Source organism: Cyanistes caeruleus, chromosome 6 (genome assembly GCF_971803275.1).
Source record: "Cyanistes caeruleus chromosome 6, bCyaCae1.hap1.1, whole genome shotgun sequence".
NCBI lineage: Eukaryota > Metazoa > Chordata > Aves > Passeriformes > Paridae > Cyanistes > Cyanistes caeruleus.
This window is the reverse complement of record NC_141706.1, coordinates 66,238,449-66,266,384: the sequence shown is the minus strand read 5'-3', so window position 1 is coordinate 66,266,384 and position 27,936 is coordinate 66,238,449. Positions and strand designations below refer to the sequence as shown.

At 43.8% G+C, this 27,936-nt stretch overlaps 2 protein-coding genes and 1 long non-coding RNA gene across 5 annotated transcripts; 2 read left to right on the top strand and 1 right to left on the bottom strand.

The window, feature by feature from the left end:
- Positions 1–166: 166 nt before the first annotated feature.
- On the top strand, positions 167–10,573 carry PSMC6 (proteasome 26S subunit, ATPase 6). The gene is made up of 14 exons (XM_086892297.1): positions 167–293; positions 1,096–1,175; positions 1,396–1,435; positions 1,773–1,825; positions 3,661–3,728; positions 4,108–4,222; positions 4,771–4,858; positions 5,566–5,627; positions 5,709–5,832; positions 5,959–6,020; positions 7,001–7,121; positions 7,214–7,294; positions 9,476–9,547; positions 10,081–10,573. The coding sequence occupies exons 1-14, from the start codon at positions 167–169 to the stop codon at positions 10,197–10,199; spliced, it is 1,212 nt and encodes a 403-aa protein (XP_086748423.1). The 3' UTR covers positions 10,200–10,573.
- Positions 9,911–14,075, bottom strand: LOC147652796 (uncharacterized). Its single transcript, XR_015287811.1, has 2 exons — positions 13,853–14,075; positions 9,911–10,191 (listed from the first exon to the last, which is right to left on the bottom strand). It is a non-coding gene; the product is annotated as an uncharacterized LOC147652796 (long non-coding RNA).
- Positions 12,329–27,250, top strand: STYX (serine/threonine/tyrosine interacting protein). Of its 3 annotated transcripts, none has more exons than XM_086892299.1 (11): positions 12,329–12,628; positions 21,980–22,012; positions 22,768–22,821; positions 23,473–23,570; positions 23,931–23,991; positions 24,752–24,788; positions 25,284–25,323; positions 25,413–25,463; positions 25,915–25,987; positions 26,477–26,570; positions 26,734–27,250. In XM_086892299.1, exons 2-11 carry the CDS (start codon positions 21,995–21,997, stop codon positions 26,805–26,807), a joined length of 600 nt encoding a protein of 199 aa, XP_086748425.1. In that variant the 5' UTR covers positions 12,329–12,628; positions 21,980–21,994; the 3' UTR covers positions 26,808–27,250. The 3 variants fall into 3 exon arrangements, with proteins under 3 accessions (XP_086748425.1, XP_086748424.1, XP_086748426.1); XM_086892298.1 differs by lacking the exon at positions 12,329–12,628 and adding an exon at positions 12,914–13,253; XM_086892300.1 differs by lacking the exon at positions 12,329–12,628 and adding an exon at positions 16,101–20,944 and having other exon boundaries at positions 20,990–22,012.
- The last annotated feature ends 686 nt before the right edge of the window (positions 27,251–27,936 follow it).

Here is a 27,936-nt window from a genome sequence, read left to right as displayed (position 1 = left end):
GCTGCGGCCTCTGAGCGCTGACACAGCCCGTGCCCACCGCAGTCGATATCAGCGACACTCGCGGCCCCTCACGACAGCAGCCGCGTGTCGCGACAGCCGCGGTCCTCCGCGCCGGCAGGGGGCGCCGCGCCGCGCCCAGGGCCGGGCGGGAGCGCCCCCCGCCGCCATGGCCCTTCCCGGCATTCCCCGCGAGCGGGCGCTGCTCATCATGGCGGACCCCAGAGACAAGGCGCTGCAGGATTACCGCAAGAAGCTGCTGGAGCACAAGGAGATCGACGGCCGCCTCAAGGAGTGTGAGCGCGGGCACGGCGGGCGGTGAGGGGATGAGGGATGGGCGTCGCTGAGCGCCCCGCGGAGCCCACAGAAGGGAGAGCGGTGGCCGCGGCGCTGCCCGCGCTTCGTCATGGGCCTGGCCGGGCCCCGGGGAGCGGGGCTGGACGGGGGTGGGCGCTGCCAGCGCCGCGGCTGGGTCCCGGTGCCCTTGGGACGGCTCCGGAGGATCGCAGAAACACTGAATCATTTAAGTTTATAAAGATGTCTGGCATCAGCGAGACCATCTTGTGACTGTCACCACCTTGTCAGTAGAGCAGAGCACTGAGTGCCACGTCCAATCATTCCTTGGACACCTCCAGGGATGGAGACTCCAGTATCTTCCTCTGCAGCCTTTCCCCAATGACTGACCACCCTTTCCGTGAAGAAATTTCCCCTGATACCCGATTTAAACTTACCTTAGCACAACTTGTGGCCGTTTCCCCTTGTCCTGTCCCTGTTCCCTGGGAGCAGAGCCTCCCCGGCTGTCCCCTCCTGCCAGGGACTTGTGCAGAGCCACAAGGGCCCCCTGAGCCTCCTTTGCTCCAGGCTCAGCCCCTTCCCAGCTTCCCCAGGAATTCTCCAGCCCCTTCCCAGCTCCCTAAGCAGCACCTGATACTCCAGATCCTTCCCCAGCTCTGTTCCCTTCTCCACATTAGCACATTAGACCACTTACTGGTCTCCCAGTCTCATTCTACCTGCAGCTTTGCTGTTGGAAAAGGCTCTGGTCCCGTGCTCTTGTGGGGTTGAAGGATAACAAAATCCCGTGTTTCTTTCCTCTTCTAGTAAGAGAACAGCTGAAAGAACTCACCAAGCAGTATGAGAAGTCAGAAAATGATCTCAAGGCCTTGCAGAGCGTTGGGCAGGTACGTGAGGGAAATGAGGTGTTGGCATCCTGTGCTGCTTGTTGACAGTGAATCTGTCTGGAGGTTTTTGCATCAATGAAAGAGAAAGTGGGAACAGTCCAGGTAAAACAAACAGGGGCTTTGACATCAGGAACTGATGGGTTAAGGATGGGTTACAGTGTGTCTGAGTCCTGCAGTGTTAATTTCTCTTGAGGCTAATGCTGTATTTACTCTTTGACAGATTGTTGGTGAGGTTCTTAAACAGCTGACAGAGGAGAAGTGTAAGTACACTGAACTGTTATATTCTCTGAGATTGTGAAAATCATGGAAATATGGGATGGTTTGGGTTGGAAGAGACCTTAAAGCCCATCTCATTCCAGCCCCTGCCAGGGGCAGGGACACCTTCCACTCTGCTAGGCTGCTCCAAGCTCTGTCCATCCTGGCATGGAACAAAATAATAAGCTTTTGAAGTTTAAATCTCGTTAGTTATGGAGAAGTAAAGAATTAAAGTATTAGTGATCAGATTATTGTCAGAAAAACACACTGGATAGTTCAGAATCACAACTCAGAGTGTGAATTGAGTAAATTTGGGTTTTTTCTCTGATTTTCTTTCTCCAGTCATTGTGAAGGCTACAAATGGACCAAGATATGTGGTTGGCTGTCGACGTCAGGTAATTGGTCTGTGTGAATATTCATTAAAAATTTGCTTTGGTCTGGAATATTAGCATTGCTTTTCATCATTCATGGGTTCTTAGTAGGGTGTTTTTTTCTTCTTTAATGTGCACATCACTGGTTTACTCTGGTACCTGCTTCCCTCTCCCTGTGCAGTGGTAGCAGTATAATTTCCTGGTGGAGACAAAATAATCCACAGCGTTCCCAGGATCTTGCATGTGTTTTATGATTTTTATTGAGTCAAAATTCTGTCCTTCTGCCTGATCTTGGGCTCTCAGAAAATTAATTATGATGAAAATTGATAATTGTGTAATGTCACTGAGTTGCTGTCACGGTGCTGAGCTTTAGTTTTCGTGTTATTTCAGTGTATATCATAATAATGGAATAGTTTGGGTTGGAAAGGATCTTAAAATTCATCCCATTCCAGCCCTGCCATGGGCAGGGACACCTTCCAGTATCCCAAGCCCTGTCCAACCTGGCCTTGGACACTTCCAGGGATCCAGGGGCAGCCAGAGCTGCTCTGGGCATCCTGTGCCAGGGCCTCACAACCCTCAGAGCCAGGAATTTCTTCTCAATATCCCATCTAAACCTACTCTCTGTCTGTTTAAAGCCATTATCTTTATCCATATCTTACTTTTTTTTCATCTTTCTGGTGAGAAACTGATGTTCACTGCAGAATTTTGGGACATAAGTAAACTTCATTCCTCTCTGGGGCATGTGAGGTAATCTTGCTGTTCTGTGTTGAAACAGAGGTGAATCCTAAGGAATAGGTTGTCCTTGGATGAACCAGCACTTTGGAGTTTATTCTTCACTAAAAACACTCTTTTATCTTAAAAGATCCTTGATTTGCTACCAGAGGCTCAAAAAAAAAAAAAAAAGTAAAATAGCCCTGATTGTTTTCAAAATGTCAAAATATCAAAGACAAACAATTTCTCCCAGACTAGAAGGACGAGTTTTTGATCAAAGCCCTCATGGCTGAGCTGCTGCTGCTCAGGAGGGAGGAGAGCAAGGCTGTTCAAGTGGGAGCAAAATTACTTCCCTATCTCAAGTGCATTAGTTAAGAAGGTCAAGTGGTTCCTCTTTGTTTTTTTTTCTCACAAATAAACTTCAAAATAACTTCAGTCTGTTGGGCAGAGTTGAATCTGAGAGAATTCCAAGCTGTTACAAAGTTCTTGTGGATAAGGAAGCTGGAAAGAGGGGCCTTAGTAGTGACCCCAGTAAAGGAGGGGGGACAGCTTGATCCTAAACCCTTCCAGAGGGTCAAGAACCCACGTGAAAGGGAATAAATCCCCCAGCAGGGACAATGGGAAACTTCCAGCAATCCTGGAAAAGGATTGTCAAAATCCTCTTTTAATTCCAGCAAAATTTAGTAGGATGTACTGGAATGTGTTTAAAAATCCCATCAAAATGGAATAAGCAGACAAAAGTTGCTGAGGCAGGTGAGGAGGCATCCGAGGTGAAAGAGCAATAATTGAACAGCTGACTTCAAAGAGGGGAGGTAATGACACAAGAAAATGTTCAACTTTTTGTGAGGGTTGTTTATTTATTCTGAAACAGCTGTTCCTGTGTGGAGCAGAGGGGAAGATTAGATCCCACTGATCCAGTCAGATTGACAGCAGTAAAATTAAAAATTAATGATGAACTAGAAAACAGTCTTTATTTTAAAAGTGATGGATATAAGTTAATGGCTGCTTGGTGTGTCACTCTCTAGCCTTGTTTTTTTCTTTTCTTGTGTGTGATGGAGAAAGGAGTGTAAACTCCAGTGAACATCTTGGCTAAAATCAGGGATTGTGTTGGAGTGGGGTTCTAACAGAATTCATTTTTTTGGGACTAGCTTGACAAGAGTAAGCTGAAGCCAGGGACGAGAGTTGCTCTGGACATGACCACTCTGACTATTATGAGGTAGGATTTTGCTCTTCTTATCATAAAAAGGAGGAAAAAACATTACACAAAGACTTGAGTAATCACTTCTGCAATATTTTGTAAACATTCCCTGCAAAGCAGTGCTTAAACTCTGAGGGAAGACTTGTATGTCTGTTTTATATGATTTAAAAAGAAATTGGGTCTTCTTTAGAAAAATAATTGCAGTATTTTCAGCCATGTTTTAAGCTGTGTTTTAAAACTTTTAAAAGTTTGCTAGGTCTGGAGGTTGTTCTGTTTTTTCCAGCTGGGAAAGGAAGAAATAATGTTTATATTGCTGTGAAATTTATGGGAATAACTTTATGAATTTATAAATGTGTCTACACAATAAAAATATGTCCTCTCAACTCTTGTTTTCCAGATACTTGCCCAGGGAAGTGGATCCACTGGTTTATAACATGTCTCATGAAGACCCAGGAGACGTTTCCTACTCTGAGATCGGAGGCTTGTCAGAACAAATCCGAGAATTACGGGAGGTACCCAGTGCCTCAAACCCCCTATCAGATCCTAAATAATGCTCTCAGTGAAGCTTTTCAGGGCAAAAGCACCTTTTTGATGTTTGCCTTTCACCACCTTGGGGCTGTTCAAGGATCCTCTCAGATCAGTGCTTTCCATGTTTCAGTTAAAGTGCTTGGATTGGGATTAAAATGAAGATAATCCCTTAGAGGAGAGAGTTTAAAGGATCCAAGACCCTTTAGACTGTGGGAGTGCCTTGAAGTCAAGTGGGAGCAAAGCAGACTGGATTTTTGCTCAAAAGCTACCAGGATTGCTCTGGGGAGTGGAATTGGGAAGTAGGGATGTGATTTGAGCAAAGAGCATTGACAGGAAGCAGCCATTGCAGAGCCAGGGCAGGGGTGTGGATCTATAGAATCTACAGGATCTCTGACATTTCCTTATTAAACTATTTCTCACACAAAAATGCTGCCAATAAATAAGAATGCAGATACATGAGAAACAGGCTGGCAGGTGCATCATTGACTGTTTTAAAACTCAGAGGCTCAGTTTGTTTTCTGTCCCTTCACAGGTCATTGAGCTGCCACTTACAAACCCAGAATTATTCCAGCGTGTGGGAATTATCCCTCCAAAAGGCTGCCTGCTCTATGGCCCCCCTGGTGAGTCTCAGCAAAGGGCAACAAGTGTTTGGTTGTTGCTTTCAGACTGTGGCAAGAGCCTTCTTTGTTTCTCCTTCTTTCCATTTTTATTTTTTCCTTTTTTCTTTTTCATTTTTCTATTTTCTTTTTTTTCCTTTTTCTTTATTTTTTCCTTTTTAATCTCTTCTCTCTCCTCTATCTCATCTTTGGTTTTATCTTTCCCTTTTTCCTTTTTTCTCTTTTTTCACTTGTCCTTTCCTTTATTTTCTTTTTCTTTCTCCTTTTTCTCCCTCTTCCTTTTTGCCCTTTCCTTTTTGCCCTTTCCTTTTTGCCCTTTCCTTTTTGCCCTTTCCTTTTTGCCCTTTCCTTTTTGCCCTTTCCTTTTTGCCCTTTCCTTTTTGCCCTTTCCTTTTTGCCCTTTCCTTTTTGCCCTTTCCTTTTTGCCCTTTCCTTTTTGCCCTTTCCTTTTTGCCCTTTCCTTTTTGCCCTTTCCTTTTTGCCCTTTCCTTTTTGCCCTTTCCTTTTTGCCCTTTCCTTTTTGCCCTTTCCTTTTTGCCCTTTCCTTTTTGCCCTTTCCTTTTTGCCCTTTCCTTTTTGCCCTTTCCTTTTTGCCCTTTCCTTTTTGCCCTTTCCTTTTTGCCCTTTCCTTTTTGCCCTTTCCTTTTTGCCCTTTCCTTCCCTCCAGTCAGTGTTGAGTTAGTAATTAAACAGCTTTCTTGTCTGTCCAGGTACAGGAAAAACCCTTTTGGCCAGAGCAGTTGCCAGCCAGCTGGATTGCAACTTCCTCAAGGTGTGTAATGGCAATGCCCCCACACACATTGGGTCTGTTTGCTCTTCAGTCTCCTCATCCTCATCCTCTGTCCTTCCCAAGGTGGTGTCCAGCTCCATTGTGGACAAATACATCGGCGAGAGCGCTCGGCTGATCCGAGAGATGTTCAATTATGCCAGAGATCATCAGCCCTGCATCATTTTCATGGATGAGATCGATGCTATTGGTAAGGCTCATGGCCTGAGGGGTGGCTGGGCTCTCCTTTTAGGGCTGGAGTCGGCTATAAAGCCAATTCCCCCTGATTAAAAGGCAAAAATCGAGCAGCAGAGCTGATGGGTTTGGTGTGCTGCAGGTGGGCGCCGCTTTTCCGAAGGCACGTCAGCTGACAGAGAAATTCAGAGGACTCTGATGGAGGTGAGTGTCCAGTTCCTCACTGTGGCCTGAACAGCCACATTAAATAATAATACAGGTGTGATTTGTTACCTGGGATCTGGTTTTGCAGAACCTTTTCTGGGTTAATAATCTCAAACTAGAAGTGAACTAAGTGCTGCTTTTACAAAAGGCAGCTGCACATCCTGGTGACTCAGCCATGAGTTAATTGTGGAGACAAACTGAATCTTTTAAATTGCTGAAATCATTTGGGATATTTTCATTTGCTTACTGCTGCTCCCTGCATCTTTGAAGGTTTAGAGAACCCCCTTTCCTGTCTCTTTTAGTCCCAAAGATACCCAGTCCATAACATTTTTTGGACTGTTCAGCTGGATTTTCAAAGCTAGGAGGAGCATTTGTATTTCTTTGTTTCTGTATTAATTGCTTTGATAAACTGGGTTGTGTGAAGAGAATATTAAAACCACTGGTGACAATTAGGAATTCTGAAGCTAATGAGAACCTTCCTTGGCCTGTGTTTGCAAACAGTTTGCCTGGTTCAAAAGAATGTGTCTGCCTTCCACAGAGAATTAAATCACTGTGATCAAAGAGCAAGTGCTTTGAGTGTTCACAATGAAACACCCTCCTGTGTGTGGATTAGTATTCCAGAGGCTGTTCTTCAAGTCTAATTGGAATGTCCTGGCCTTGGTGCTCTACAATCCAAATGTGTCAGGCAGCCACTGGCTCCTTTAGTCCTTGCAATATTTTCTTTGTCTCATTGTTTTAGTCAAGTGTTTCACGTTTGAGCTCAGCTTTGCTCAATGTCCTTTTCTCTGGGCAAAGCATTTTCAGTGTCTCTTTTCAGCTCTTCATTGCTTGGGATGGAATATTCAGGGAGCTCAAGGCCTTGTAGGATTTTTTTTTAACTTCAGAGCATTTCATCTTGATGAAGAATACTTAGGCAGGAAAACAAATCAGACAGGGAAGATTTGGGATTGTTTAAAAACCAAAGTTCTGTTCCCTGTTAGTTGTTGAATCAGATGGATGGATTTGACACTCTGCACAGAGTTAAAATGATCATGGCTACCAACAGACCTGACACCCTGGACCCTGCCCTGCTGCGGCCCGGAAGGCTGGATAGAAAAATCCGTGAGTTTCTGCTTCCCAGTATGGCTGGAAGGAGGATGTAATCCATGGGAATTGTGGGTTTCTGTTTTTATTGAAGCTGTAATTCTTCCTAGATATCGATCTACCAAATGAACAAGCCAGATTAGATATTTTGAAGATTCATGCAGGTCCTATCACTAAACACGGTGAGATAGGTAAGTAGGAGTTCCCTGGATGTCATTCCTGCTGCTGTTTGTAGAGATGGGAACAGGGTGAGTTGTTACAGTGATTCTGACTGTATTCCCACCTTTACACTGCCCACACAGCTTCCCCTCTCGGAATTGTACTTGTTTTATTTTTTAATGCATCCTGATTGAACTGTTGTTAAGTCTTTGAAAAGGAAAACCCAATATAAACCCTTGGAGCCCAGCTGGAAACTGGAAAATCAACGTGGTTCTCATCAGGCAGTTCGTGTTTCTAATGAAACAGCTGAGTGCAAGTAAAGAGTGTTTTCATTCACCCCTCAATGAAAGAAATACTGTTAATGAAGAAGTCTGAAAGCAACAATCATTAAAAGTCAGGGAGAAACCTCAGAGTTTGGAGATAGCATAAGCAAAATTGTCTGGTAGTGGCGTGGATCGTTCTCTCAGGAGTGTCGGGGGGAACAATAGAGCAAAATGGGGAATGTTTATTTGAGGACTGTGTTACTCTGAGCTGCCCAGAGCCCTGCTTTCCCAGTGACTCCTCCCAGCTTTCCTGGAGGAAACTGGGGCTGGGATTTGCCTTTAAATCAGCGCTGGCTGCCTGGGAGTGCAGCAGTGCCCCAGGGCCCCGTGCCACCCCCGCCCCCTCTGTGCTGACAGCAGCGATTCCTGCAGCCCCTGGAGCTGATCCCGGCCACCATCTGGCTGCATCAACAGCTGCAGCTCAGCCCAGGGACAGCAGGAGCGAGCTGGGGGAGGGCCAGGGCTGGGCATTGCTTTTCTTAGCAGCAGTGTTGGCTTAAACCTGCACGTGACTGCAGGCTAAGAGACAGAAGGAGCTCCAAAGCAGATCGTGAGCCTGAGGTAAAGTTCTTGGAGAGAGACTTTTTGCGAGGCACGGAGTGGCAGGACAAGGGGGAATGGTTTCCCACTGCCAGAGGGCAGGGTTAGATGGGATATTGAGAAGGAATTCCTGATGTGAGGGTGTTGAGGCCCTGGCACAGGGTGCCCAGAGAAGCTGTGGCTGCCCCTGGATCCCTGGAAGTGTTCCAGGCCAGGCTGGATGAGGCCTGGAGCAAGTGGAAGGTGCCCCTGGCCATGGCAGGGCTTGGAATGAGATGATCCTGAAGGTTTCTTCCAACCCAAACCATTGTAGGATTCTGGGATTCCACTTCATGCTGTTCTCGTGTCTTTGGCACTGGGGTGGAGGAGGCTGGGCTCATTCCTTGTGCCATTCAAGGTGAGGTGTCAGGCCCTTGCTAAATTCCTGCATGTGATATGGAAAGACTGTGATGCTCAGCTTTGATAGCCCAAAAGGAAGGCCTGAATTTAGCAGCAGAGTGAGGTGGAAATTGGATTAAAATCCAAAGATAAGGATTTGCTCAAGTTCCAGCATGAGATTCTCCTGCTTCAATCCTGGTGTCTGCTGAGAACCCTAAACTCACAAACCTTGCACTGTTCAACTTTGTTCATTCTCCTTCCTGATGTCTTTTTAACTTTCCAGTTATGAAAAGAATTTTTTATATGACATTCTAATACATGGAATTAAAATACAGCTGAAGAACTTCTCTTCTTTAGGAGCTTTTAGATTCTTGAGATAAAAACATTCAGTTCAAATGTTTTGAATTTTATATAGAAGGGAAACTGAAAAGTTTTCCAGGGAGTTGATAATTTTAATGAGCAGCCTTGCAAAAATCAGAACTTGCCAGAGGCTCAAGAGTGGTTTAGAAATTGAATTCCACTGAATTACAACCATGGCCACTCTTTCAGTAAATATATGTGCATAAAATATCAGGCTTAATATATTAAGACACTAAGTGCCTTTATTAGATGGAGTGTTGGAAGTAGAAAGGGACTGATTTATGACCACTTGGAGATAAGTTTTCTGGGTTTTTAAAGCATTTAAATGATAAGAACATTGCTTTGATGGAGCTTTTGCACTTCATGTTGATTATTGTAACCACAAGTTGGTAACTTAGGGATTTAATTGTATAACATGAGCTTTTGGCTGCCATGCATTTCTGTTTTAATGGAAGGGCTGATACAGCTGCTGATTCCAGTTAATTTATCAGCCCAGTGGGTAGCTCTCTGTTTGCACTGAAATCCAAGTTTGGTGGCTGGATCTGTATTTTATTGGCATCCCTAACGGGAAGGGTGATTTATTCCTAACGGGCACTGGTGTTTTATGAACAGATTATGAAGCAATCGTGAAGCTTTCGGATGGCTTCAACGGAGCAGACTTGAGAAACGTCTGTACTGAAGCAGGTAATTCCTTAACTCTTCATTTGGATGTGCTAAATCTTGGATAATGCTGAATCTTGGAGCTGTTCCTCTGTGGATTAAACCCAGGAGCTCAAAAACGTTCTGCTGGAACATTTCACTTGAGCTGATCTGAGCCAGCCACTTGTTGGCTGATCATGATGTGTCCCACTGTCTCATTAGAACCAGATACATTCCAGAAACAGGGATTGTACCCATTTTTCTCCTCTTTGTAGAGAATTCAGGGCTCTTGGTACCTGTCTGCTCAGAGAGTTGATGCTATTTTATGCTTTTTTCACATGGAAATTTGTGCATTTGGGGTTTGCCTGAATGGGCAGGCTGAGTAACACAGCAAATGCACACTCAGAGTTCAAACAAGTTTTCTTTTTAGTAATCCCCTAGTTCAGAAAGGGGAATTCCTTCTTGCCAGCATCCAAGACATGGGAAAGCCCACATGCAGACAGTGTAACCTGGATCTGTTTTCATTTGATTTTGAGTGAAACTTCATATTCTGTCTTCTGTTAAATCCTCCCTCCCAGGGATGTTTGCAATCCGTGCTGATCATGACTTCGTAGTTCAGGAAGATTTCATGAAAGCTGTCAGGAAAGTGGCTGATTCCAAGAAGCTGGAGTCCAAGCTTGACTACAAACCTGTGTAAATTAACCATAGAATTTTTGATTGATTGTACACATCCTACTGGTTTAATGCATAAAACAAGGAGAGAAATAATGTACCTCTTGATTATCATTGTAAGGTGTTTGTGTAGCATGTAGCTAGTAATTTTGGGAATGCTAGTTGCAAGTTGGCTACAGGAGTGTGTTTTCTGTACAATTCTGAAATGCAATGTTCATTACAGCCCAGGCTCAGTAAAAATGTGTGGAGATGTGTTGTTCTCTTAGCAATTATGGTGGGAATTTATAAATGTGCCTGAAGGGATTCACAAACAGAAGTCAGTTCATTTCTTGACTTTTTGTATATCAGTAAACCTCCTTTCCCCAGACAGTTTATGAATAAAATCTGTTTAAATCTGTTTATCCTGGTGGACATTGTGTCTTACTCTCGCAGAGAGGTGAATTTTGTGTCTTCTGAGTTTGAGGAGCAACTTTTCTCTGATGTGAGGATTGGAGTCCTGTGCTTTCTATACCAGAGGCTGCCTAACCCCTGGAGAGAGAAGGGACTGGTGGGGTCTGGACAATCCTTTCCATGAAGGAATTTTCCTTAATATCCAATCTAAACCTCCTCTGGCACAGCTTGAAGCCATTTCCCCTTATCCTGTCCCTGTTCCCTGGGAGCAGAGCCTCCCTTGGCTGTCCCCTCCTGGCAGGGAGTTATGCAGAGCCAGAAATTCCCTCTGTTTCCCCTTTTCTCCAGACTGAGCCCCTTTCCCAGCTCCCTCAGGAATTCTCCAGCCCCTTCCCAGCTCCCTCAGCCTCTCCTGGGGCTCCAGACCCTTCCCAGCTCCGTTCCCTTCTCTGGACAAGCTCCAGCCCCTCTTTGTCCTTTCCAGCACAGGGGACAGTCACTGCCCTGCTCCTGTGGCCACTCTGTGGCTGGTACAAGCCAGGTGCCTTTGACCTCTCTGCCCACCTGGGCACACTCACTTGCTGCTAAATTCTGGAAAGAGGATTTACCTGAGCTGGTGTTTATTTATTTTAAGAAATATTTTAAGAAAAGGTGGTGGTGGTTTTAAGGGCATCTGCTTTATTTTTATTTTCCAAGCAGTTCCACCCTGAGGGGTGCACACAGACCCACTGCACTGTGCAGCTCACCTGAATGTTGGACTGGAGCAGCAATGCACTAAATTGCACTTCTGGCTACTTCTAATTATCCTAATTGGATTACTCTGGGCCTGCTCAGCTGACAGGCAAGTACATTAGATTAGCTCTTGACTTCCCAGGAAACACACAGCATCTCCCTGGCAATTTTAACAGCTGTAATTTTATTTCCTTTCCCACCACAGATAAAATAGATGGTGTAAAGTCTAGAATAATTAAAACAGGACAGGCAACAATATTTCCCCATTTATATGGCTGTTACAGGTCTTTCTCCCTGTTGTGGCTGTGTCAGGAGTATAAAGATGCAAATCTCAGGTTTAGTTTCAACACCCTTTTGAGTGCAGCTCCTACAGCCTGGAACAATGAAATAAAATAATGTGAAATAAAAGTCTATTTTTGAGCAGAAGAGTGATGTGAACAGCGAGCTGGGCCTCTGGCTGAGGGAATGGTTGCTGGAATGTGATTGTTGAAGGTTTCTCAAAGTTTTGTTTAGCAAAAACAGCAGAAAGGTGCACTAGAACTAAAAATTGAGACTAAAATTCCAGGGCTAGTATTACCAAAAGGACACTTCCAATTTTATTTCAGCAACCAACCCATTGACTTTGCTTGCTTTGACTAAGCTTCCCTCAGAAATTCCAGTGACACCAAAAAACAACGGAATGAAAACCTGCAGCTTAAAGTGAAATCTCATAAAATCATAAATTGGTTTGGGTTGGAAGGGAGCTTAAGGACCATCTCATTCCAGCCCCCCTGCCATGCCCAGGGACACCTTCCACTATCCCAGGCTGCTCCAAGCCCTGTCCAGCCTGGCCTTGGGCACTTCCATGGATCCAGGGGCAGCCACAGCTGCTCTGGGCACCCTGTGCCAGGGCCTGCCCACCATCCCAGGGCAGAATTCCTTCTCAATATCCCATCCATCCCTGCCCTCTGGCAGTGGGAAGCCATTCCCTGTGTCCTGTCCCTCCATCCCTTGTCTAAAGCTCCTTTTCAGCTCTCCTAGAGCTCTCAGAGCACAGGACATCAAAAAGCACAAAAGCAGGTTGCTGCCCCAACACTGAGGTGTCTGTGGGCATCACTCCTCCACAAAGAGGAGCCGACTGGAGATCCCAGAGTCATTTAGCTTGGGAAAGACCTCTGGGATCATCGAGTCCAACCTTGACTGACCCCCAGCTTGTCCCAGGCCCAGAGCACCGAGGCCACGTCCAGGCGTGGACACCTCCAGCGCTGGGGACTCCACCACCGCCCTGGGCAGCCCAGAGATGACCCGCCTGGCGCTGCCAGCTAAAATGTGAGGCAGCATTTCACATAAAGTGTAAGCGTCATTCCCACGGGCGATAAAGCCAAGATGGAAGCGGGTGTGTGAGGAGAAGGAGCCCTCGGGAATGTCAGGGGACGGTACAGGGAGCGATAATGGCCGCGCCACGGCGGGAGCGCGCCCGAGCCGGGCCCTGCTCACCGTTAACAGGCGAAGCGCCCGTTACTGAAACTTTGGGGTGAATTAGCCCGAATTTGAGCTCGCGACTTCATTAAACGAACCGCGGCGGCAGCTGCCCGCGAGAGGAGGGCAGAGCGCTGAGGGCGGAGCGGGGCGGGGGCCGGGGGAGCGGGGCCCGGGGGCGGGCGGGAGGCTGGGAGGAGGAGGAGGAGGAGGAAGAGGGGGCGGAGGAAGAGGTGGGAAGAGGAGGAGGAGGAGGAGGGAAGAAGAGGCGGCAGCAGCAGCAGCAGCAGCATGGCGGCCGGGCGCGAGCGGCTGAGCGCGCCGCCGCCGCCTCCTCCTCCGCCGCCTCCATCTCCTGCCGCTCCCGAGCCGGAGCCCGCGGCCCCGCTGCCCAAATAGCCGCCCTGCCCCGGGTCCTGCCCCGCCCGGACAGCGCCCGGCCATGGAGCTCGCCAAGCCGGCCTTCCCCGCGCTGCCGCAGGCCAAAGAGGACTCTGAGGTGAGCGGGAGCTCCGGTCCCGGCCCCCCGCACATGCCCGGCCCGCGGCCCCGCCGGGGCTTCCCCTCACAGCCCTGCCCGCCCTGCGGTGTCTCCCGCGCCCTTTCCTGTGGGATCCCCGCTGGGATCCATCGCAGGCCGCGGGTCCGTGTCCCGCCCTGTGCTGGTGACACCCCATGCGACCACCGACCGCATCCTCCTTCCCCATGTCGCTGCCGGGCTCTGGGGACTCTATGGCCGTCGCAGACCCCCGGCCCTCCGGTATCTGCCCTCCCCGGTGCCTCCGGCCTGGAAGTCTCCCACTATCCCAGGTTGCTCCAAGCCCTGTCCAACATGGCCTTGAGCGCTTCCAGGGATGGGGCAGCCACAGCTGCTCTGGGCAGTCTGGCCACCCTTAAATTCAGGGAACGGATCCCCCCTCTTCATCTCCTTTGGCTTTTGCCCACCCATAGCGGCCCCACTCTATTTTATGTCCTCTTTTCTGCGTTCCGTGTGTCACAGCCTGGCTGTTCCCCGCCCTTTCGCTCCCCCTGCGTGTCCCCCTGCCTTTGTGAGGCCCCGAGCCGTGTCCCTGTGTGAGCAGCCCCAGCAGGGAGTACCTGCGTGTCCCTGCCGAGCTCTCGGTGCCTTCCTTCTCCCCAACCCTCCACAGGCGATCCGGCGCTCGGGTGAGTCCATCGGGGAGGTATTTTCACGGTGTTCCAGAGCCAGGACATCTCTGCGGACGAGGACAGGTGGCAATGTGCGCTCAGACTGAGCTGTGCGCTGTCACAGGAGCCGGGGCAGCGCGGTGTCTGATTTCTGAACTTGGCTGAACTCCCCGGCGCTGACCCTGGACGCTGCTCGTTTGTTTTTGTGTGTCACAAACCACCCCCCGAGTGTCCCCCCCGCCGGACTTTGGTGGCCTCAGATATTTAATTTGAAATGTCACAGCCTTCGTGAGGGAAGCTGAGAATGTCTGAGCTCTTCAGACGTCTGTAGATTGTTGTGCGTTTTCTAAACATCAGCATTTATTTCTGTTTGAACAGCATTGCCTAATGCTGTTATGGTGCTAAATTACCTGAAATATGGGAGTGACTCTTTTTGTTCTGTTTTTGTTGTTAGGATTTAATATTCCCCATCGCTTCAGAGCTCTGGAGGTGTTGCAAGTCATTTAGTTGTTCTCACAAAGCTGTAATCACTTTGTATCTCAACACAAATCATCTACCACCCTGTGAGGTTTATAATTTGTTTGTTTTAAAATATCTTTTCTTCCTGGAGAAACAAATTGTGTTATCCACATTTTTGTCTGAGAATGGTTAACTAAATTAGCCTGGGTGGCTTTTCATCTAAAATGGCTAAAGAGGAATGTGGGGTTAAAATAAAAATGAAACCAGAGCTCACTGCCAGTCTAACAACTCTTAACTGATGGAAACTGAGATTGTAATATAGTGTCTTTCAGAGTAGCTTTTATTTTGGGCTTTTTTTTGTGGGCTAGCTCTAAATAATATGATGTGTAGTGTGTTAGAACTTTACATAGTGGGGGTTTTCAAGAACTGATTCTAAAAACTGTAAGAATTTCTTTTCAATATGCTACATTTGTGTCTGACTTGATCTAAATACAAGATCATGTAAATAAATTCCAAGCTCTGAATACAAGATGATAAATAGTTGGAGTATGTGGGGGGAAAAAGCAAAGTGAAAGCCAGTGGTGAATGTCAAAGTTCTTGTGGAGGTAACTTGTAAAAAGCAAAGTGTAGAAGACTTAAGTCCGGTTCTTACGACAGTGCTTTGAAAAAGCAAACTGAGGAAACTAAGATCCTTCTGCCCACAAAATCTAGATTTTCCTGGAAAGCAGAAGATCCATTCTTGTGCATTGCAGCGAGAAGGCTCTTTAATGAGGAGTAATCCCTAATATTTCAGGAAGTTGGCGATGGATGGTTTAATGCTGGCTTGGCAGATTTGATTTCAAGGTACTGGGAAAGGGAGGAGGGAGAACTTGGGGAATCCCTGGCTGACTTCCTGCTGCTCAAAAGTGCAGCTTTGTCACTTCTTTAACTCAGCCCAAGTGCCACCCCCAGCTCCCTTTTCCCAGCTGACACTCGTAACCATGTCACAGCTTTAATAATAATTAAAAATAAAGCCAAATCACTGGTTGGCTGCACAACATCCCATTCCTTCCTGGCAGGAGAAGTGTTGAGGGGAGAGAGCAGTCTGGATTGACTAGGGCAGGCTGCAGGGATGTGCTCTGGATAAATAGGTCACTTTTCCAGCCTGGATGTTGTTTGCCCTGTCCCTAATCCATAGTGTGGTGGTTGAGATTGCTGGATTTTTAAACCTCTTGGCTGTTCATACTTTTGGGAGCTTGGGAAATGCTGGAAAACCTGGAACTCGTCATTCTGGCAAGGCTTTTCTGGTTTATACTGGGAATGTTTGTGAACTGTGTGTTCTTTTACAGTCTGGTGATAGTGAATATCTCAGTTTTATGAGTAATACTGATTAGATGTGATGTGGAACCATTTCTAAGCTTAGATTTTTATATTATTTTTTCCTAAAATCAGCACATTTTCCAAGGTCAGGTCTCAAACTTTCTTAAATTTGAGAGGTTCTGTGTTACATGTTTGTACTGGGAGGAAAAAATACGGCTAAAAACCCATTAAAAAGGGGCAGGTTAATAACAATTAGTACATGTTGGCTTATTAACACTGAGATATCTTAGTACTTCTGGTAAGAAGGTCAGTAAGGACGGGAATAATTGAAGGAATTTAATAGAAATTAGTTTCCCATTAAATTTTAAACGAAAAAGAAAAGAACTAGGATATATATAATGAGAACACAGCAACAATTACCAGTTTATTTCTTTGTTAAAACATACTTGCTTGCAATCAGGCTGAGCAAACCAAGTATTCATGATGTACTTAGAATTTTTTTAGGACTCTCCATGGGTTTTGTAATTAAATTAGCAGCCTATTGACGAAGCAGACATATCTGCCTTTTTATTATGCATAAAAGCTGAGTTCTTTTTAGCACATGGGGTTTTTCTTAAAAAGAAATTTACATTTTTGACAGCTATATTTAGTCTGAAATGCTAATGTATTTCTGACTTCTTTTTTTAACTATGAAGTGATGCAGCCCATCTAAAGGTGGAACTAATCTATTAAACTTTTTTTGACTCTCACTTTTGATAGGCAACACAAATAAACCCCTTAAAACACAGCTTTTTCCCTCCTCTGCAGACTCTTTAAAATAAGTAGGAAGCCTGTATCATTAGAATTATTTTACCTGCCCACATAATAGAGCCCAAAAAAATGGAGAACAAATGCTGTGTTGTGCTGGGAAATGTAAATCAGGTGACAGATTTTGATCACAACTCTGTGGGATACTATCAGACTGCTTTGCATAAATCAGAAAAGTGCTCTGTAGCAGCTGAAGTTCAGCAGTCTCTCAGTCCTGATTAATTTGTGCCTCCCATCCAGGCAAAGCCTGGTGGGATCCACACAGGCTTAGCAGAGCAGTTTATAGAATTTGGGAATTAAAGCATGTTTGGGGTTTTTTAGCTAAACGAGGACTGTCTCAGTATAGCCCAAGTCATGAATTGAAAAAAGGAGGGGCATGAAAAAGGCCATTCCTGCACCATTATAAACAATGCTGATAATCTTAGTGTGTGTGGCACTCCATGCACTTGGCTTTGTGCTTCCTGATAGCTGAAGGATTCTGCCTCCACTGCTTTATTTCCAATTTTATTGGGGGGGAAAAAAAAAAGTCTGATGAAAGTTTTTATCAGTGCTGCTGATCCTGTGTGCTGATGGTATTTCATGAGGTGTCTTCAGGACCAGTGTCAGAGAATGGGACAAATAGGAATTGTTTTCTTTCTACTTTCCATTTCTACTTTTCCTTTAGTTTGACCTTTTATCCTTTTTCTGTGGCTTGTGTTTCTCTCTGCTAAAATAACATTTCTTTCCCTGTTGTCCTTCATTCCTTCCTTCCTCCATGTGCTTGGTCATCCCCACCTGCTGTTTTTCCTCTTCTCCACCTTCCTGCTTTTGTATTCCTTTGTATTTTCAATAGCAAAAATGTCTCTGGTGGTGCCTTCCCGCTGTCTGAGTGCTCTTGACAGACACACAGAATTCCCTGTAAAACTCTTCCATCCCTGCATCGTTTCCTGAGTGTGGTGGCCATGGGATGGAACAGCTGTGCAGGGTGACAATGTCACCTCCCCCTTTCTCCTGCCCCATTCTCCAGCCCTCAGCCACTTTTGGGATAGCAGCACTGTCCAAACATTCCTTAAGCTCTGCTCGTGTTAGTGCCACGCTCACGCCTTCAGGGAATTAAAGGATTTGGTTTAATTCTGTATATTTTATATACTTGGACCACGATTTTTATTTAGGGAAAAAAATTATATATTTGGGCCTGCCATCATCAGGTTGTTTTAGGTCCCTTCCAACTGAAATAATTCTATTTGTATAGTAACCCCCATATTTTTATTATAACTGTCCAAGAATAGGAAGCATGACTGAAACTGAAGACACAACCTTTCACTTCACTCCTGTTTGTAGCTAATTTTGAGGCTCTTAAGTACCACGTTTCACAGTGATAGATGTGACAGGTTTTGGTGATACTCAAATATTTTCCTTGAATATTCTTTCAGTGCCTCATTTAGTTTGTCTGCTTTCTTATTAAAATGTGGCAAGTGAGCGTGCTCTGCTGCTGCTTTACTATTTCAAGATTTCTTCTGCAGTCGTTGCATTTTACAAATACCGATTTCGATTCTTGTGCAGGTCTTTGATGATAACATCCCTCTCCTCCACTTTGTTGGGCTATGTAAAATAACGTGTAAAACGCTCTCAAACCCAAGGTGTGATCTCATTTCATCGTGTGAACGACACTTAAAGCTGCCAGGAATTAAACCTTTGTGTGGAGGTGATTGTTGTGGGAGCAGGACCCAGCCACAACCCAAGCTGCAGCCTGGGCAGGAGGATGATGGTGCTGCTGGCAGTCGATGTAATCCTGTGCTCTGATAGAACAGGGCCAGGCTGCAATTTGAATTTCCTGTGCAATGCTTAAAGGCAGAGCCAGGACCTCACTTGGCCAGAGCAGAGGCAGGAACTGGAGCAGGTCAGAGCCCCTGGCTGGCGCTGCCGTAACAGTTTCTGCTGCTCCAACTTCACAACTTGTAGCAGGTTTGGAGAAGAAGCTCGGAGTGTTGGAGGGAAACAGCTTCAGGCAAGAGGATTCTGACAGCCCTGGATTTCTGAGGTGCTGAATCCATCCTGCAGGAGTCCTGCTGGGATGAACTGTGACATGAAGAGAAATCTGTGTGGAGAGGGAAGTGATGCTATAAATCAACAACAAAAAGGCTGCCTGGGAGTTGGGAAAGGGCTGGACACCTGGAGTGGTCAGGGAGGATTTACTGGGAGCTGTGTGCAGCTTTTCCAAAGGATCTGAGTGATGGTCTGGGAGGCAGGAGGAGTCATTGTAGGGGATGGGTGATGCTGAGCAGGTGAAATGCAGCAGTGAAAATCTAGAGGAGGCTTCCTGATGTCATCTCCTCTAACTACTAATTGGATTTCTTTTCCTGGTGGTTTTTGTGCCATCTCTGAGAGCTTCTCCCTTCACCTGGGCCAGCCTGTGGTTTGCAGGCTCTATTAATTATAAGGCAGCAGGAGTTGAACCATCCTAACTGGGCTTGCTGTTCAGCCAGAGCTGAGCTTTGACAAAGACTGGGGCTGCACCTTTTATGTGTGAAAATCAGATGGGTCTGCAGGCTTCAGCTGTCAGTGAGGGACCAGTTAAGCTGTGTCACGTGGATCCATTTCACTGCATTCCTTCTGGAGAGGCATATGCAGCTTGGCTGTTGTGTTTAAAAACCACATTCTTTGCTTTGGTACAGAGTCTCAATGTCAGGGCTGGTAAACTAATTTAAAAAATCATAATAGAATTTTTTAGATTAAGTCCTAGGCAAGATCACTCTTACAAAAAAGACTTCATGTCACTTTTTGCCATTAAACTGTTTTAAGGAAGAACAGGTGTTGGTGTGGCAAAATATGGACAAAATAACCCAAACTGCTGGCAGAGCTGCTTGTGATGTAGTTTGGATATTGGATACCACAAAGCTTTTTGTAGCATGGACAAGTCTTATCTATTAATTCATATTTTCCATTTATTTCAGCTGGCGATTGGCTGTGGATGGGGAAGGGAGGGCTTTGGAATGTACTTTATTTCCCCCTTCTGCATGTTTGAGGAGATCTGTCAGAAGGGAGTGGCTCATCTTAAAAACTTTGGAGTTCTAGGGATTATTTTTTTCACTCCATCTCTTTGATGTCTTGCAAGTATTGATGAGTGAGACTTCCAGTGAGTTGTCACTTGTTCTGGAGAACCTCCCAAATCCTTGGCAGCAAGGAATGCTGTTCTTCCCTCCACCTCTGGCATCACCCTTTGTTTTCTTAGCAAAATTCTTGCATTTGATCTGATCAAAAGAGAAGCTTTCAGTTGTTATTTGCCTGCTGGGTGCTCCAGACAGTGTGGAAAACCTGGCTGATAAATGTATTCCTTAAAATGGGACCTGTGCTTGGCTTCAGTCTCCATTAATAGATTGGGTTTTTTTACATAACTTTGCATAAAATTTGAATAATCTGGCATTGTTAGTTTTGAAAGCCTTGAAGAGCTGTCAGCAGTCACCAAAATCACTCTTTCAGTAGTTTGTGTACTTGTCTCAGATTAAACGTTTTCCTTAAACACTGTCTTTCAGAGAGTTATTTTGCTAAATCCCATTGGAAACTGTTCCTTTTTGGCTTCTTGGAGGGTGCTGAGGACCAATGTCTGGGGCCTGGAGTGATATTTTTTTTCTTGTTCAGAACATCTGTGCTGTCTCTTGGGATTTGGTTCCCTTTGGACTTGCATTGCTCAGTTCTTACCTATTTATTTTGCACAGTTTACAGCTATTTGAGCTAAAAAATTCCTGCCTCTGAAAGGAATATTTGCAATGTGTTGTTAATCCAAAGTATTGATGGATTTATGTTTTCATTGTGCTCCAGATTAAGATTTCTAAATTCTACAAACAGTAATAAACCCAGTAAAGTGCTTTCATATTCCTAGAGCGCAGCCTAAGCTTTTCAGTGTTTATTGCTCTTAGGCTTGGTTTTGAACTTGGACAATCCTGGGGTTTTCTGGCTTTTAGAGGGGTGAATGTTGCTTTTGTGTACAGAGCAAGCCAGCAGCCTTGTGCTGAACCCTCTCAGGCCACCCTTCAAAGGATACAGTTCTGTAAATATCATCCTTTTGTCACAGCATTTCTCCTTTCTATTTCCAGGAGTTTATTATTCCAGCTGGAACATGCAGAAGTAATTTAGCTACTTGTGTGTCTTCAGCAAAGCCCATTTCAGTGCATTTTATTTCCCTGTTTGTGCTGCCACTTTAGGTGCTATCCAAAGGATTGTCTGGATTGGCTTAATGTTTGTTTGCTTTCTTTTCCAGAATAACTTTACTGATACCAAAATCCTTCTTAATTCCACTACCAAGAGCTGGAAAATCCTCCCTGTGCACCATGGGGGTGTCTGAGGGAAGCACAGGATTTTTGTTGTGTTGGTAAAAAGAGGTTTAGTGTGAAATTAATGCTACTGGGACAAGTGTAGGTGCTGAGGTGAATGGTGCTGCAATTTAAGGAATTCTTCCTGCTGTAATCTCACCCTCCCTTCCCAGCTGGAATATTTGAAGTTTAACTTCCCCATTCTTTTGAGGACATCAGAACATAGGGGAAGTTTTTTTCTTAGCTGCTGGTGTGTGTGTGAATCAAACAACAGAGTTATGTAAATAAATGTATGCAGCCTATTGGATATATTTGACTATTCCCTTTTCTTTATTTTACCTCCAGATGGTAACTGGGATCTCAGCTCCAACTCCTTCATGTGTGAGGGTCAAGGAATGAGTAAGAGCCTGTTAATAGAGGCCAGTGGGAGTTGTAGGGAAGGAAAGACAGGAATAGTCTCTGCCTGAGCAGTTTTCTGCTCTGCTTTGGCAGAGCTCACAATGGAGCAGAGGATGGAAATGTTGATCCTGGCATTTGCTCTGGACAGTTCTGGTGGTGAATGCTCAGCTGGGAATGGGAGCTGAACTCTCCCAGTCCTGGGGGTCTGGGCTTCTGTGGAAGGGGGTGTTGGGCTGAAAGTGCCCAACAGGATCATGGACACAGATGTTTTATTTACTGGGTGGGATGGGGAATAGTGGAGACTCACTCATGGCTTGCTGTCATCACAAATTTCTGGAACTGTTGCAGTTGAATCCTGACTGTTCAGTCAGAGTGGGTTAGGTGAGGCAGTGTGGATTTTAAGGGAGTTACCTGCTCCACTTGTTATCTTCTGTTACTTCAGTGGCTGCAGGAATGCATCAGCCAAAGGAATTCTTCTCTGACCAGTACTGAATGTTCTAAAGCTTTTTTTCCTTTCTCTTTGCCCCCCTCGCTTCAGAGGGAAGTTTCTCAGCAGAAAGCTGAGGTGTGGATGTACAGCTGATAAGGACCTTTGCCTTATCAAAGATAAGATTAAAGATTCTTTGTAGAATACTCAAGGTTTCTTCACATTAACTTTCCAAATGTGTTTTTCTTGCACTTGGGTGGTGCTGGCATCCATGTGGAAAGGTAGCAGGGAGCTTGTACAGAACTTGTGATTATTTTCTATAAAATGCATGTACACATCTCTGCCTGAATGTTTTTCTCTGTGGTGTATATCTAATTTTTTTATTTTTTTTTTAAGGATTGGACCTATCCCATGAGGAGAGAGATGCAGGTAGGACACTTTTATTTAGCATTAGTTAGAAAAACCCATGGAGCATTTAGTGGGGAGAAAAAAGAGCTGGTATCAAAATCAGTCTTCACCTGTAAAGTGTCAGACAGCACCATGGGAGACAGAATTAATTAGTTAATTAAGGTGAGGATTTGCCAGCTTGGAATATGTGTGTTTGCATCTCTGTGCAGGTACTAAAACAGAAATTCTCCAAATATCACATTTTTGTCTTTCTTAGTGATTTTAGATGATTACTAGAAATGTATCAGAGCTTTGCCTTCTACCTTAAACTTGGAAGTGTTCTCCAGTGGGATGGACAATTAAAATTTTCCTACCATGGTGTCCATTTTAACCATAAATAGTTAAAAAGTGATATTTTCCCACTGCTAGGTCAAAGCTTGAAGAATTTCCATGCGTGTATCTCTCTTCTTGAGAGCAATTTGGAGTTAATTACAAGACAGGATTATAAACCACGTTTGAGGGTTATAAACCACTTGATCTGGGGCTGGGTGAGATTCAGGAATCAACTTGGAACTTAGTCCAGACCAAGGACTTTGTTCCTGCTCCAAAACAAGATCTCCAGCACCAAGATCATGTTTCTTTTATCCTGCCAAACCATTTTTTTTTTCCTTGTCTTGCTATAAATGACATTGATTACACATTTCAGTAATATGTAAATTATTTGTGTCTGAGTGAAATGTGTTATTTCAAATCATTTGGAGTTGGTATTAAATGTCTGTTCTTCTCCTGCCTCCTAGGAAATCTTACCTGGGTTATTTTTAGGCCCATATTCTTCAGCTATGAAAAGCAAGGTATGATTTTCAGAATATTCTCTCACAGGGAAGCTTTGCTGTGGTGATTTGATTTGTTACTGTGGAGATCTGCTCGAGTGTATCTATAGAGGTGCTGGAACGTGAAAAATGCCAGAGTGGAAGGAATATGTGGTGCATTTGTGGGATGGTCTGAGCTATTTGTATTAAAATTGAGTCTTAAATATAATTTTTTTTAAAAAAAAATTAAACCATTTGAGACACTTTATCAATTCCTATTTCCTTTGCTAAAGCATTACAAGACAAATAAAACTGGTCACTTGCACGTAGACATGAAAACAAGGAAAATTAAATCTACAGTAGAGTCAAGCACTGCTCAGGCACAGCTTGGCTTTGCAAATTTGCCTCATGGTTGAAATGATCTTATTTTCATGGTCTGATTTCAGCAAGAATCCAATGCTGGCTGCAAATTCCTCCCTTATTTAGGGACTTGAAATTTTTGAAAGGTGGGGAGAGACGAACAAGTTCATTGAACACCTTCCTTTATTGTCATTTTCTCTTTTGAATTCTAGAAAACCAGCTCAGAATTTCCTTGCTGTAGTCCTATTTTGTATTTAAGCACAGCTTTTCTTTTTATTACTGTCTAATAGATGATGTGTAATTTTAAAAAGATATTTTTTTCTTTCTCCACAGCTACCTATACTCCAGAAACATGGAATAACCCATGTAATATGCATACGGCAAAACATTGAAGCAAATTTTATTAAACCAAACTTCCAGCAGTTATTTAGGTGAGAAATGATCAAGATTCCTTTGTTTTCCTTCTGTTCTTTCCAAATATTTTCACGTTGTCAGAATTATTTGAAAAATAAAAAAATAGTGCTGGGGTGCAGAAAGACTTGAAATCCAAACCATGTATTTTTATTCATCCTGAAGGAGTTTGTAAATTAGAATTATCCATAGTTTGCAGTAACTGCTTTCAGTTTGAGGTGAAATCTGTCAGGGGGTCCTTTCCTCACAAGGTTCTTGGTTGAATTTCTGCAGTTTAGAGCAGGAATTAAAGGCAGGGGTTTGTGCTGGGTTCCTCTTGCAGTTGGAGGGGTTGTAGCAGCTCTGTGGTGTTGTGTACTCACAGGAAATTCTCATTGCAGGTATTTAGTCTTGGATATTGCAGATAATCCAGTGGAGAATATAATCCGATTTTTCCCTATGGTGAGTAGATGGATTGGGAAGGGAATTGCCCAAGAGTTTCCTGAACTAACAGATACCACTTTGACATTTGGGATTCTCAGCCTGAGGCACCTGGAGGTGCTGCCAGCTCTTGACTTTATTATTGACACTTTAATAAGTGCAATTAACTCCTTTTTACAAGTATGGAAACAGGTGGAGTTGTAAGAGCTGCTTCTTTTTATGGTATTAAAAAAAAAAGAAATAAAAATTAAAAAAGACTAGCCTCAAAACAGATTTGGTTGTGAGGAAATTCTGGGGTCCCTTGACCTGGGGGAAACTACATTTCTTGCATCAAATTCAGAATATTAACTGAGTTTTATAGTGTCTTAAAACATATTTGCTGCAGAGGAATTAAAAAGTAACTTGTAAATTAAACAATGCTCATTATTGGAACAAACCCCTGGTTTTGAACTGTGGGTTTGTGTATTTATTTTAATTTAATTTGCAACTGAACAAAAAGATTTTGTTCCTTCTTCCACCAAAAAACCCAGCAGAGCCTTCAGTGGTTTTGTACTGACAATTTTAGGAATAATTTAAAAAAGAAAAGAATTTTATTTATTAAATTTACTTATTAAAAGAAATACATATGTCCAGTTGAAGTGAGGTTTAAGTTTACATAAAGTGCATTATTGTCACTGTAAATAAAGACTGATATAAAAATTATACCAAATTTAGGAGTTATTACTACTTGCACTTAAAATAATCTGGAAGTTTGAGTCTTGTATTTTTTTTTTCTTTTCAGACTAAAGAATTTATTGATGGAAGTTTACAAAGTGGAGGTAAAATTAAATTAATTTTTCATTTATTGAGGAATTGTTAAAGCCTTAAAACAAACTTAGGGATATGTTTTAGAAGCTCTCAAATACGAGCTTTTCTTAAATTTGGGGGGTTTATTATGCTTGATTTGAACTCCATTAGACAAATTCAGAGTAATTGTTCTTTCCTTTTGCCTCTAACTGGAAAATCAACCTCTGGGGTTTGGTTTTTTTTCACTTGAAACACAGCTGAGTTCTGTGTATGAAGTTTTCTTGTCCCCTGTCTAATGCAGGAGCTGAAATCTGTATTCTGTCACTCAGAATCCTCCCAGGAGCAGGAATCCCAGTTCCTGTATCCCAAAGGACAGATATTCCAGAAATTCAGGGTCAAGGAAAACAACACCTGTTTTTCTTGGATGTGCCTTGCTGCTGCCTGGTTCTTCATAACATATTTCAAAGAATTTTATTCAATTTATACAAATATGGTTAATTTTGGCTTGTTTTTTTTTATCTTCTCAGGAAAAGTTCTTGTCCATGGGAACGCAGGGATTTCTAGAAGGTAGGAAATGATCCGTCCTGATATGAATATTTTTAAACAATTAAAAGATATTTTACTAATATTTATTTGTTTGGGTTTTATTTTTCCAGTGCTGCCTTAGTTATTGCATACATAATGGAAACATTTGGGGTGAAGTACAGGTAAGAAGAGCTATTCAGGTTTTAATTCAGGTGGTGTGAGTGAATAATGATTTTGGAGGGAAGAGAAACTGTTGTGTTTTCACTCAGTCTCAGTACTTCACGTAAGATTTTACCAGGGGCTGGTAAAGTCATTTTACTTCATTGCAGTTGTGTTTACACCCTTTTTTTTTTTAATAATTAGGGCACCAGCCTCTATCCATGGATAAAACCTTGGGAGAGGCCCCAGGGGCTGTTCTGAGCCTGTGTTGAACAGGAAAATGAGCTGAGCACTGGGGTGGGCAAACAGAATTGTACAACTGCTGCTTCCTGCTTTGGCCAAGCAATTGCAGTTGTAAAAACCAGCTCTGGGCAGAGTTTAGAGGTTTGAAGAACTGATAATCTGAAGGAAGACTCAAACTGACACAGAGACTTTTATGTATTTGTCACTGAAGTGTTATCTCCTCTTTTTAAGGGATGCATTTACTTATGTCCAAGAAAGAAGATTCTGTATTAATCCTAATGCTGGATTTGTCCATCAACTTCAGGTGATTTTTTTTTTTTTTATTCCTGATCATAACTGAAAAGCCATTTAATGAATCATCTTCCTGCCAAACAGACATTTATACAAATATGCTTCAAGGAAATGTCAGGAGCAGGAGTAAAGCTTGGGAGGAAGATGAGTGGGCACCTCAGTTCCTCAGACTGAAGCTTTGGACAAAGCAAATCCAGGAATGGAGGAGAAATAAAAATCCTGGTTTGTGCAGTGATTAAGAGGCTCTGAAATGTCTTATTTGGTGCTGAAGGAGCTGCAGAGGAAATGTTGTTTGTTCCTTAAATCCATTTCTTTAGTCATCCTTGAACTTTTCTTTTCCTCTGACTTCCTGATGGTTTTTGTCATTCATGTCAAAGCAACAAAGAATTCTCCTCCTCCCAAATCTGTGCCTGAGTATGAGATATTCTCTGAATTAGCCCTTCTCATCCTTACAAAGCTTTATGCCAAAGTAATTCCAATCAGCATTTTTGGACCTTTCCAGGAATATGAAGCCATCTATCTAGCAAAATTAACCATCCAGATGATGTCACCTCTGCAGCTGGAGAGATCCCTCTCAGTCCCACCTGGCAGCACAGGTGAGAACCTTCTCCTACCGGGGCTGTGAGGTGATTTTTAAGCAAACCTTTAGCAGCAGAATCCCAAACTCTTTGGTGTTCAAGCCTCTTAGTTTAAACTTTAATGTGAAGTGTTTAAATATCCTGGTTTCCCATGGCTGAAGTTCCCTTTTGCCTCCTGCAGGGAGTTTGAAGCGGATGCACGAGGAGGATGAAGACCTTGGCACCATGCAGGTGGCAGCAGCACAGAACGGGTGATGGCTGAGGACAAGCACTGGTTGTAGTGAGAATTCCTGCCAAGAAAGGTGAAGGAAACTAGGGGAAAAACAAAAAACAAAACACAAATTAATGCAAAACAATGAACACACATAGCTTCTTTTCAATTACATGTTGCTTTCAGATGTAAATCTGCCTCTGCAACACACTAAGCATCATTTTTAAGATGTTGGACTTCTTGAATGAATAGATGGCACTGATTGTTTTACTCCTTTTTTACACTTTACAGTTTTATTCTAAACCAAGATTTTTGGACTTGCAAAGAGGTATTATTGCAATAATGCACTTTTCATACTTGAAATTTCTTTATTTGTATGATATAAAGTTATTACTTTAAACAAAATGCAAGCGGGGGGGGATTTGTTTATAAAGTTATTTGTGTAATTTATAACAAGAGACTTTAGTAAAGAAAAAGTTTGCTAAAATTCACCTTGTTCTCAGTATGTATTTACCAGAAATGTGCTGTGGGAATATAAACATAGAGGGTAATTCAAGTTGAACTATCTAGAACATCCTCAAACTGGTTTTCAAGGAGTAGTTGCTGTTGCAAGGCAGTAGTGGCATAATTAAAGGTAAAAATTGAATTTGAAAACTGAAAACTCTCTGAAAACTGAGGCCCAGGGCACTGCCCATGATGGGATCAAGACTTAAAAGGATTCAGCTCAGCTCTTGTCAAATCTTAGACTCAGCTAAGGAAACTCTTCATGGTGCTTTGAGGTTTTCTGATGGGGGATCAGGGTGGTTTGTGCAGCTCTAACTCTCCTGTCTCATCAGCACAGAGGTTGTGCAAGCACAGTCCTGGTTCTGCACCTGCTTTATTCCCAATGTTTGTTGCCTAAAAGCCAGGGCTGGGATGATTTGGGAGCACTGTGCAGTTGGAAAACAGGCACAAGGCTGTTAGAAAAACTTGTGTTTTTGGGAAGTCTGAGCTTGGTGAGCAGACTATGATTTACCAGGGGAAAAATGGGCTCAGGATTTGGGGATCAGAGCATCCAGCAGCACATTCCCATTCCTGCTGCTATCCTGTGCCACCTACAGCTGTGATGGAGCAGAGTCATTCCTTCAGGGGGGAAAAAGTCTGCAGTAAATAAATAAATAGTGTGATGCTTTC